This window comes from Rattus norvegicus, chromosome 18 (assembly GCF_021556685.1).
Source record: "Rattus norvegicus strain SHRSP/BbbUtx chromosome 18, alternate assembly SHRSP_T2T, whole genome shotgun sequence".
In the NCBI taxonomy this organism is placed as follows: Eukaryota; Metazoa; Chordata; class Mammalia; order Rodentia; family Muridae; genus Rattus; species Rattus norvegicus.
Genome location: NC_141551.1, coordinates 66,932,473 through 66,945,039, shown reverse-complemented (window position 1 = coordinate 66,945,039; position 12,567 = coordinate 66,932,473). Strand labels below are relative to the sequence as shown.

General features: G+C 37.3%; 1 protein-coding gene across 2 annotated transcripts in view; it reads left to right on the top strand.

The window, feature by feature from the left end:
- Nucleotides 1-12,567, top strand: part of Dcc (DCC netrin 1 receptor) — a 1,119,339-nt gene that overhangs the window by 1,056,002 nt on the left and 50,770 nt on the right. For both annotated transcript variants that reach the window (XM_087592178.1, NM_012841.2), the window contains 1 exon segment: nt 2,685-2,801. In XM_087592178.1, coding sequence (XP_087448304.1) covers nt 2,685-2,801 — 117 coding nt within the window.

Sequence of the window (12,567 nt, the reverse complement as noted above, 5' to 3'; positions counted from 1 at the left end):
AGCTGAATTAATAGAAAATATGTTTCATCAAATAAAATTTTCCATTTGCTTTTCATAATTTCTTCTGTCCTTTTTATCCCCTGTACTTAGTTGGCTTACATCAAACCTGCTGTTCCTCAACCACACACATAGCACATCCTGGTGATGCAATTTATAGTAAGTGGCATGCTAGATGTCAGCATGCAGTGATGACTCTCTTCTGCACAGAATGGGTTTCAAACTTCTCATAAAAATTCACAGAAGAGAAAGAAATACAAGCATTTAGATGTGCTTTATCTCCATGCTTAGACATAGAATTTGCTTCTAGAAATAAAACCCAGCACAACCCGAGCCCAGACATCCTGAGAATTGGTCCCTAATTTTTTTTTATTAATTTGAGTATTTCTTATATACATTTCGAGTGTTATTCCCTTTCCCAGTTTCCGGGCAAACATCCCCCTAATCCCTCCCCCTCCCGTTCTTTATGGGTGTTCCCCTCCCCATCCTCTCCCCACTGCCGCCCTCCCCCCAACAATCTAGTTCACTGGGGGTTCAGTCTTAGCAGGCCCCAGGGCTTCCCCTTCCACTGGTGCTCTTACTAGGATATTCATTGCTACCTATGAGGTCAGAGTCCAGGGTCAGTCCATGTATAGTCTTTAGGTAGTGGCTTAGTCCCTGGAAGCTCTGGTTGCTTGGCATTGTTGTATATATGGGGTCTCGAGCCCCTTCAAGCTCTTCCAGTTCTTTCTCTGATTCCTTCAACGGGGGTCCTATTCTCAGTTCAGTGGTTTGCTGCTGGCATTCGCCTCTGTATTTTCTGTATTCTGGCTATATCTCACGCATAGAAAAAGTATGTTTTAACATTGTCACACTTGTTTATTCATCTTAAAACAGGGGCACTAAGCTTACAAAAATAAACACATTTTATAATATAACTTTTATCATTTGTTTTTAATTTTCAACATGTTAACTTAAGGTTTTATGTAAATTTTCAAACCCTATATGGATAAATAGGGACTAATGACAAGTAGTCGCATTAGAAAGCCCTTAGATGTTGATACATGCTCAAAAGCCCTTTTGCAACACTCTACACTCAGTAGATGGTGCTCTTGGGAGGTGGTGAGAAGTTAGGAGGTATGGCCTAGAGGTCAGATGTCTTCATTTATTAGAGAAATGCTTTCCAAGACTAAGCTGGACTCCGAGGGAAGTGATTTTCCCTCACCATCCATTGCAGAAATGATGTGCTCCTTCTCCAGAATCTCAAAGCAGCAGGGAATTTAATTATGGACTCAAACTTCCAAAGCTCAAGATGATTAAATTTTCTGTTTGTAAGTTGATTGTCTGGAGTTTTTGTTACAGCGGCAGAAAGTGACACATGACAAAACAGCAAAAACATCTGTGTCTCACAAATTTAGTGGAAAAGATTTTGGTAGAGTTCTCAATAGGCAAATCCAATTCTGAGTAGCTCATGCCTAGAGTTAAAATGTAGCTGCAGAATCAGAAATATAAAATCATAGACAATACACAGCACTAAAGGGTTTATCTGAAAACTGTAGAAAGATTTCCTTAGCTAGATCAAGAATTACATTTTCCTTCATTATTCATTTATTTATCTTTATTTATTTTTTGAGAATTAATACATATACTAATTACTATTCTAGTTTTCATTTTCACTTAGTAAACATTATTTTGAATAATAAACATCAGGAAATAATCATATTGATTTTATATATTTCCTATTGATCAGTGTGCTTCCAATTTTTGAAGTATCTTGTATTATTTATATTGATTTACAGGAAATGAGCTGCCATTCCACCAGGCTCAAAGTGCTAAAGAAAAATTCGTTCCACTTTGTATTGTCAGAAAATAACTTGACTTCAACAATATTCTTGAAGCACATTTACCGGTGATGCTCTGTGGATAAGTTCTGCATCACCAGCTCATTTGAAAGTTTTGTCACTTATGTCTTTGAGCATCTGAGAACTGTAAGATAGAGATAACCCACTGTCATTCACAGTGCTATGCTACTGTACTTGACCTAGGTTATTGTCTTCTCACCGCCTTCAAAACTACTGCCATTGTCTCTAGTTTTCAGGACTACATCAGCAATGCAACTGTCATAGATTTTGCTGATTTGAGTATGAATTTCATAAATTTCTTAATTGTACACATATTTATGTCTGTTGCTAAATTTGGGGAAACTTTACTTTAAATATTCCTCAGATTTGTACTCCCTTTTCACTTATCTTTTGGTGAATTTTTAGATATCACATTTCTATGGAAGATAGGTACGTTCTTTTCCATATTTTCCAGAATTGATGATCTTTTTAGGTGTGCCCCCATCTCCCCAACACAAATGCTTGAATGTTACATGGCTATAACTGTGTGGGTTTATTCCTGGGTCATGTATTCCATTTGATATATTAATTTTTCTGCCAAAACCACATACCAGATAGTTTTAGCTACTATGACTCTGAGGTATACTTTGAGGTCAGATGTGATGATATCACCAGCTTCAATCTTCCTACTATTTTTATTTTTGCAATTACATCATGCTACTTAAATCTAAGAGATTTTTCTGGTGCACAGTGTCCCTTAAGTGTAAAAATCAAATCACTTATATACAGAATTTTTTTAACTTAGAGAAAGATATATTTATTTGGACATTATTATTATTGATAATATCATTGTTTATTTACTTTTAGGTCAAGATACCGAGGAGGCAGGGAGCTCCATGTCTACTCTAGAAAGGTCCCTTGCAGCACGGCGGGCCACGAGGACCAAGCTCATGATTCCCATGGAGGCCCAGTCCAATAATCCTGGTCAGTATAATTTAGTACCAAAACGTATAAAATAGTTAAAGTGTTTTCAGTTTGCGCTGTTTTTATAAATACAAAATCATCAGAAATGATTACCTTTTATGGGATTATTACAGGCAAATAAGAATAATTGAAGATTGTTTCAAGCCATATCATTTATAATTATCAGTCATGGTCTTTAGTATATAATTATATCTTTATATCATCAGTGTTAGCACACAGATGGCTACAATTTATAAAGAGGTTATTTGCAATAATATGAATTCCTGTTTTAGAAAGCTAAAATGTCCATTGGTATCATGGATCTGATTCTATCAACATCATCATCATCATCACAGCTATTTCAAAAGGTTCAATTTTTTGTGCTTACACAACCGAGCTCATGTAAGTGAAGTACATCAGACATTCACTTACTGGCCCTCCTTGGTGGAGGTTTCTGTCTCCCTCCTACATTTGCTGAAGAAATTAGTGTCTGGGGATCACTTCCTTTCCAATTACCTCCATGATCAATCTTGGTAATTACACTGTTCATGTAGATAATCCATCTGATTCCCTGAACTGTTAGTTCTTTATGGTACCTGCAATGATCTTGGCTCCTTCCCACGTCAATTTATCAATTCCACATCACAATGAACCAATGCTTGGTGTCGGTTTCCATCATCCTTCTTTCTATCTCCATATTAATAGTTTTTTGCTTACTTATTTTATTGCCCCCCAGCTCTTCCACAATCCCTGTGCAGCCGTCTCTCATAGGTCCTCATTGTTTCTTTTCATTTCATTTTCTACCTCATCTACTTTGCTTCTCTGTCCCACCATTATTCACTTGAAAAGAAACAAAACTTCACCCATAGTTAAGTGAGTAACTCCACCAATTAGTATCCCAGCCCCTATCAATAGAATGTGTCTGCAGAATAATACCAAGCTGCCTTCTGGGTACTTTTGACCAAAACACTGGGGTTAGCACTCATTTCATTCAATAAAATGATTTGCGTACCTTTTCAGAGTTCAATATCTTCCTTCTTCCCTAATAATATTCCCTTGAAGTTAAGAGTACAGTTCAGAGCATTTGCCTAACAGGCAACAGAGCTTGGGCTTCAATCACCAACACCAAAACTCAGAGCGAGGAAGTAGTAATCATCACTACCATTGTCTTTGGTCTTATATCACCAAGGGAAAAAATGTTAAGAAAATGATTCTCTTGTTGTTGCAAAAAATCCAGCTGGTATGTGTATGTTACCACATAAGGATCGTGTTGCTCACCCCATCGCTCATGTATGAACTTAACTATGTTTCTCTCTTTCTTATGCTCCCACATGAAATTTCTCCTTACTATTCTTTGCTGTAGGCATGTAAACATTTACAATCTGCCCTAACCCCTATTTTAAATCAGTCATTTGGAGTCATTTTTACACCAACTAAGACTCAAGTACTCATTTGTATAGAACATAATGGCATTCTCTTTTTCTCCTTTCCCATGCTTGCTTTGCTTCTGCTTTCAAATTTGCTCCATATGGAAACCACAGTATCTGTATTATTATTATTATTATTATTATTATTATTATTATTATTATTATCATCATCATCAAACACCATGACAAGAAGCAACTTACAGGAGGAAGAGAATAGTTGGGCTTATCATTGAAGGGGAGAGCTAATGGTGGCCAGGGAGGTATAGCAGCAGGTGGTAAGAGTAGGAAGTTGAGAGATGACATCTCCATTGACCCACACAAAGCAAAGAGAGCAAACTAGAAGCAGAAAGAATGTATGAATCCTCAAACCTGTCCCTAGGGGCGTGCTTCCTCCAGCAAGGCCAAACTCCCTAAGCCAAACAGTACCACCAAGGGTTCAAATACCTGAGCTGTTGAAGACTATTTCTCATTGAAACTACCACCCTGGCCAATGTCAATGTCATCAGTATATCTATGCCATCTTATCAAATAGTCAACTTTCAGCTAAATGTGGCTTATATTCATGGGTATGGTGAGAATAAGAGAGGAAGACAGGTAGCAGACACACACACGCACACACACAGAGAGAGAGAGAGAGAGAGAGAGAGAGAGAGAGAGAGCGAGAGAGAGAGAGACACGGAGAGACAGAGAGAGAGAGAAAGAGAGAGAGAAAGAGAGAGAGACGGAGAGACAGATATATATAGATATATATATAGAGAGAGAGAGACAGAGATAGAGAAAGAGAGAGAGAAAGAGAGAGACAGAGAGACAGATATATATATATAGAGAGAGAGATGAAGAGACAGAGATAGAGAAAGAGAGAGAGAGACAGAGAGAGAGATAGAGATAGAGAGAGAGAGAGAGAGAGAGAGAGAGAGAGAGACTTATACTATGTTGACTACATCTAGTTTTCTTCCTCCTTCCATTGGCTTGTCCTGCTCACCATCCTTCTTCTCCTTCCTGACTTTTAGGACTCAGAGAGAGCTAAGGCTCCCTCTTAGAGCAGCTCCCTCTGTCTATGGCAGTAACAACTGAGATAACATCCATGGTCCTAATGCAATGTAGATGCTGATGATTCTAAACTGTATCTCCACCGTCATCCCTTCCCAGAATCCACATGAACTTTCTTATCTACTGTCCACTCAAGCTTCTCCAGATATCAAATTGGTACCTGAAGCTGTGATCAAATCTGTGACTTCCGTTTTCCATAATTCATCCTTTTCCATCTGCAGAACGGATAGTGGAACAGTTTTCTTTTCTCATTTCCAGAAATGCCATCACTGTCCATCATGGGCTCTCGCTGGAAACATGAGTTTCATGTCTCCACATTTTTACAGTATTTATTCATACATGTGTCAATTTGTATTTATTCAAATGTGTGTCACTCTGTATGTGACTCTGTATGTGTGCATGCACAGAGGCCAGAAGGAGCATCAAATGCCTCAAATCAGGGGTTACAGGTATTTGTAGGATACCAAGACTAATACATGGGTGTTGTGTGTGTCCCAAACTCTGGTCCCCATAATTTTTATGCAAATGTTATTTACCAACAAGATGTTGCTCTAACTCCTTCTGTTCATGTATCCTGATATTCTCACATTCCAAATTCAATATTTTTCTATATCCTATATGCGCTTCCTGGTCTCTTCATATTTGTCTGACTGCACCTTTTCTTCACTTCTTTAGTTTTATTTACTAAGATGCTTCTCTCACAAAATTTATAGTCTATTGTGATATGCTTAAAATTACTCTCCTTTGTAGTTGTTTATCTTCTGGGTAATTACCTATGCAACAGTGTTCCAATATCTATATTAAATTATCATACTCCTGACTACATATAGGACATTTAGTAATGTTCCACAAAGCTCCATATGATCAAGCCTCTGTTTTATCTCTGACGTCACCCCTGTACATATCTCTCGGTAATCCACTAGAAGATGAACCTCTCAGTTATGAACATTAGGCAGCAGCAAATACAATCTCAGGTGCTAGGTTAAGGTAAATACTTACAGAATGCATTGTTCTCTTCGCAGGGATATCTCTCACTGTCTCTTTTTTTCTAAGTGTGTTTCTCTCACTACCTTCTTCCATGTTTCAATACACTTTCCTCTCACAGACACACATGCGTGCACACATGTGTTTTGTATGCCTGATAAACTGGTAGGAGAACTAAGATCAGAGAGATTAGATAACTAGTTTATACAGCTAAGCAGCTAAGTAATTATAGAGTTAGGATGGGATTAGAATTTCACTGTGCTAGTTGTTACTGTTCTCCCAGCTGCAATACTTCATAACTCTAGCATCTTCATTATTACATAATTTCCACTGCATAGAGTAATAGTCTGTGTAGCTGCTGTTTGCTACAGATCTAGTTGATGCTTTGTTAATAAGGAACTTCTCTTTGAAATGGTTGCTTCTAAAAATGTAACTGTGTTTCAGAATGCTTAGAGACCATTAGATCCACACAAACCTGCCTCATCTAACAGGTTCTCGTGGACCATTGGTCTTCATTCTTCACAGTACACCAGCAAACAAACCAAAAAACCAAACACAGGACTTCAAACTCACCAACTTATCAATATATCATATCAAAGATGGTTCCTAACTGTTAGACCTTCAGCTCTGGCCAAGAAAGACTGTTTGCCAGTTCATACCCATGCATTGCCTTGCCCTCTCCTTTTAAAATGACTCAGTAGAAAGCTACACACAACAAAGTTTTATGTGCTTTCAAACACCCCAGCAGACATGGATGATTTGATAGATGCCTTGCAAGTTACTTAAGTAGAAATGATGGCTCACTTTCTCATATTTGAGTAGCAGTGTTTGTAACACTTTGTGGCATTTATTACATGGAGTGCTAACTTATATGCTTAGGTATTCAAGTGAAAATTCTCTCTTCTGTAATACCTTGTGAGTTATATGATGATAGGTATGCAGTGTAACTAATTCATCTTCATATTCACAGATTGTATAGCTTAGTACCTTGTAAAAATCGGCACTCACTAAATATTTTGTCAAATAAATGAATGAATAGATACATACATTAAAGAAGGTTGCCCCACTTGTCCTTGTAAGGCTTGTGTTTGAGGGCTCATTTTCATCAAGAATAGAGAGAACATCTGACAAATTTTCCAGCATGTGAAAGCCAGTTAATATTGTTTCTGACTATGAATAAATGGGTTTTAAAGGGAAGATTAAATCAAATGAAATTAGTAAATACTGAGAACATCTGATTACCATTCACTTGATAAAAGCTTGCTAATTATGATTTCGTTCAGTTCTCACAGTAGTGTCATGGCATGAGACTGTCCTGGACTCATGCAGGGAAAATACCCTTGGCCCACTTGAGAGCCTATCTCCAGTACATGACTGTACCAGCTGTGATGCTCTAGGATGTAGTGCTTCTTCCCAGATAAAACCTGACTTTCATGCTTGGCACTGTACACCTCTTTTTAAAGTGCACCCATCTCTTTTTCAAACCTTTCTTTGTTTTAAATTGTTCTGAAAGTTTCATATCAGGTTTATAAAATCCTCTGCTCACTTTGTCTAATGGTATCCAATTAATAATCTCACCTAGGGTTTTGAGTTTCTTTCTGCCTAAAACGACTAATATTGTCTTTTTATAGTATGTTAATCTACATTAATTTGGACCCTCACAGTGACTAAAAACGGACCTTACTATTATTTTAATTTTCTAATATTTCATGTACCTAGTTTCAATCTACTAAGTGGTTTAACATAGTACTATAATATCCTGGTTCAATTATTTCATTCTGGGGCATAATCTGCCTTTGAAGATAAGTACAAATAGGATAATTTTGGGTAAATACATAATATGCATATCAAGACCATATCCATCTGTATCCCACCTTTGCACCATGAGCAAATATAGTACAATATACTCATATTCACATGATAACATACAGCCATAAAGTGAGTAAATGAAGTGATAAGACTATATGGAACATTTCAAAGATATAATATTTTTAAAGATATAAACAGAATAGTAATAGAATAGCATGGTTACTGTTTATAAATTTTAAAGGCAAATAAAGTGACCCATGGTCTTAGACATCTCAAGGGCAGTCAGTATTGAGAAAAGTTTATGAGAAAAGAATGAAGATGCCCTGACTTGGGATGATGTTCTCTCTCTCTCTCTCTCTCTCTCTCTCTCTCTCTCTCTCTCTCTCTCTCTCTCTCTCTCTGGCACGCTGTGAATGACAATTACTGGATGTTTCACTTTAGAGAGTCATGAACCACTATGAATAGTGTAGCCCAGTGCTTTCCATATGTAGCTTATATTGTAGTAAGAAATCATGACACACCATGATATATATTCTTTTAAATGTTTTCACATTGAATCACATTACTCTTTCCTTGAAAATTATGCCTTGGTAAAACTATAACCAATCAAAGGTAATCACTTCAGTATGTGACCATAGTCAGTTTCAAAAAAAATTCATAAGCATCTGATAAATAAAATATTCTATAAACATCTATTGTGGTTGACAAAAGTATTAGGTAACCTTATAATGCTAAAATTTGTTCCTTGGAAGAGTTGTGAATTCATGCACTGCACTGCACAAATTCTCTGATAGCCCTTCTGCACTTATTTAGATTTATTGAGGTCTAAACTCTCTTACCAAGTGCTAAATAAATCAGAACTATAGAATTATTTTATTCCATGTAAGCTTGTTCTGCTTAGGAAATCTTATTTTTCTGAGATTTCTTTTTGCATTCACATTTCTTACCATGTTTAGTAGTTATAGATTGTTATTGTAAAACATCATTACAAAAATTGACCTATAGAAAAAAATAGTTGACTGGTTTGCTGAGAGAGAGAGAGAGAGAGAGAGAGAGAGAGAGAGAGAGAGAGAGAGAGAGAGAGAGAGAACCGTAATAGTAGCCAAGGATGTCTGCTGGAACAGACACCTAAGAGGAAACTTAAAGTATGACCAGACTATGAACTTTCACCCCTATGACACACTTCTTCCAACAAGGCTCCACCTCTTAAAGATTCTTTCATAACCTCTCCCAAAGAGACTTGAAATTGGAAAACAAATACCTAATCTTCAGAGGAGAATGTATCATTCAAACCACCATACCACTATGGCAAAAAAAAATTGCTTGTTAGAGATTATAAATTAATGTTGTGTTTAAGATATTTAAAAGTAAAAGAGAGTTGCAATTTATCTAATGGGCGAGCCAGCTCTACCTGTTCATCAAAGATTGCACACGTGGGTTGAAAATCCTAGGTGACATTGTTCCAGATGAGCCTCCAAACAGCTCTTAGCAAAGTCCACTGGTGATAGTATGGAAACTTAGTCAACACTCCAAATGGTCTGGCTCCCCAGTATTCTGTTTGTACCTGCTAGGTGTAGGCTAAAAGCGACAATCTTTACATTAGCTAAAGTAGTATTTTAATTATCATTTTTACTTCAGTGAAAGTAGTTACAGTGCCAAATCAAATCATGTGCTGGGTTTTCCAATGAATAGACTGTTAGTAAAATAGGAGGACAAAGGGTAGATCATTGAGGACTTTCTTGGATTATACTAGTGAGAGTGAGGGCTGTGAGACTATGTTAAAGAAGAACTTAAGTTTAGGATACTGCTTAGGTCTCAGCTGAGTTGCAATTAATCTTTAGAGCTATCCCAAATGGTGCTGAGCTGAAGATGACCTTCTGCACCTTAACCTTAGTAGTCTTTGATGCATACTGGGCTCAAGAAGTGCAGAAGAGGTGCACAGCTTCTGTTGTTTGGTGGGAGTCTCTTTACAGCTCTAGAACTGTACGAATAAGTGAATGTAACTATTTGTGTGGCCATTTCCAGTTCACTTCCCTCTCTAAAGCTTGGAGTAGAAGGAAGAGTGTGATTTGAAGCCTGTGGCCTGTAACATCCCATCAGTAATACAACTCTAAATGTCTTAAGATAAGGAAGTTTGTTGGGTAAAATTCTCTGTTTCTCATTTTTTCTACATCTAATATAAATACTTGATTAAAAAAACAATACAAAGCAACCTTTAATATAAAAAGTATAGCTCAGAAATATAGTATAGGATATGGTAAAAAGAACCAACCAAATGAGGGCCTCCAGTTTTGTTTTATGGTAGCTTAGGAGCTGCTTATTGAATCTCAGTTTTCTAGAACCTTCATCAAGAAACTCTACTTTCCTTCCAGACTTGTCAACAATTGACTGCAAAATCACTCAGAGTGAGTTGAAGAAACTCTTGGAAAGTGAAATATAGCTTCAAGAAAAAGTAAAAGATTCCCAAAGTGAAGTTCTATTGAGCCTAGTTACAGGATCACTAAAGGTCACAATCTATACAATTAGGCATACATAAGGAGTCATCTAGAGCAAGATAATTAACCCAGGATCTGGGACACTATAACAAATGATGGAGCCTTTTTCTGTATGATTGTTATAGTTATTCTATTTCTCCATATTAATTTGCATTTTATATATTCAATAAGACATATGTGGCTTATATAGCCATACTTCATCAGAAAAGACCTCAGACGAAATTCCAGTAGAAGAACATAGAGGCTGTGGAAGATGGTGGGGACCTTAGAATACACTCAAATAGTGCCTACCATATGATGGTAATGATCTCAGCACACGCGGTGGCAGGCTGTAACCAGTGGCTCCACGACGTACCTTATCCTCTGTAACGTGTCTAATGTGCACTAGTGTGCCAACCACAACTGGCAAGAAAAATGATCTTCCCTCAGCTCACAAATGAATCCAGATTTTGTTTTGTCATCCTAGTTCTAGTGTTTCTCATCCAAGGGGAAAACAACTTGTCCTTCTGCCCTCAAAATCTTACAGTTATGACTGTAGCCCTTCAGATTCAAACATCAGCACCAATAGCCCTCATTATCGTTACAGTTGAACTTGACTGTTAACACTGATACCCTCTCCGTTGTACAAATGAGGAACCTAGCAGATCTTAAAAGATTTGCTTGTTGACATATTATAATATGTAATAAATTACCACACATTTATCCATATAAAATAACATTCACTTTTTTTATCTATTGTTTCTGAGTGCCAGGAAGCAAGAACATTTAATGAAATGGTTCTGGCTCCGAATCATATGCTATCTGACAAAGGTCCGCACAGACTTTTGGATGCAGTTCCAATCTTGGACCTCTACTGCACCATTTCCTCCATAACGTGGCCGGCATCATCTAAAGACATGGCACGTGCCTTAGACAGACAGTGCTGTCTGCAATGACCTAGATAAAGTAGGTGAATGTGAAACAGTGAGATGGAAACTCTTCGCCTAGTCCTAGAAAATGCCAATCATCTCTTCATGCAATTCTCATAGTCACCAGACTAACCTGGGATAATACACAGAGGAAGGTGAAGGAAGGTATCGCAGAGTAGGGATGTCATTTACTACCTTAGGTATGGCCTGTAAGATCCATTAACAGGTGGCAAACCTAAGTACTGGGCCCAGATAGTTGAACTCTAGTATTTGGCCTTTTTTGCCACCAGGTTTAGTCTAACTACAAACCAGGTATTGGAGAGTATGCAGGCAAGTGTCATTTGTGACATGGTTTTATCAATGAAGATGTGGACATCAGAAATAGGTTAGAATACTATTGAGGACAAATCTTCCAGATTATATATAGGTCATGGCAGACAAAAGAGGTAGCGTGGGCAATCGTTTTACTCGAACATATTATTTTTACTGTTATATTTCCCTCTGTTCTCCTTAAACAAATCTCTCCATTCAGGCATGTATCGTGTTGAGAAATATCTGGAAAAGATTTAGTTCTTAAAACTTACAGCCTTAAATTCAAGTCTTCACAGTAGAGTTCCTGAAGTTTGCACTTAGTGATAACATTTTTAAGATGGTTGTAAAAGTCCCCAAATGCCACAGTGCCTGTTCACGAAGCTATGTATTTGCTGAAGAACTTTCTACTTGAAAACTCCCTCTGCATCAGTGTCAGATGTAAATTCAATTGCCAGCAAGCTGTGTCAGAAGAGACTCTTTGTCATATTTGGCCACAGAGTGGAGATTTATTGAAACTGAAAGATAGTATTGCCCCTTGAGCTGCTGTACATAAACAATTTAGTGAATGCTAAAAATGCCATGTGTGTCTGTGTGTGAGAGAGTGTGTGTGTTTGTGTGTACAGTGCATATATGCTTCTGTCTCTGAAAGCTAATATTTCTGTGGTAAAATAGTAAAAGAAACATCGGTAAATAATATTTTATTCAACTTGTTTTAAGTTCATATGATGCACACACACATACACACACACACACACACACACACACACACACACACACACACCAAACCAGACACAGTGAGGAT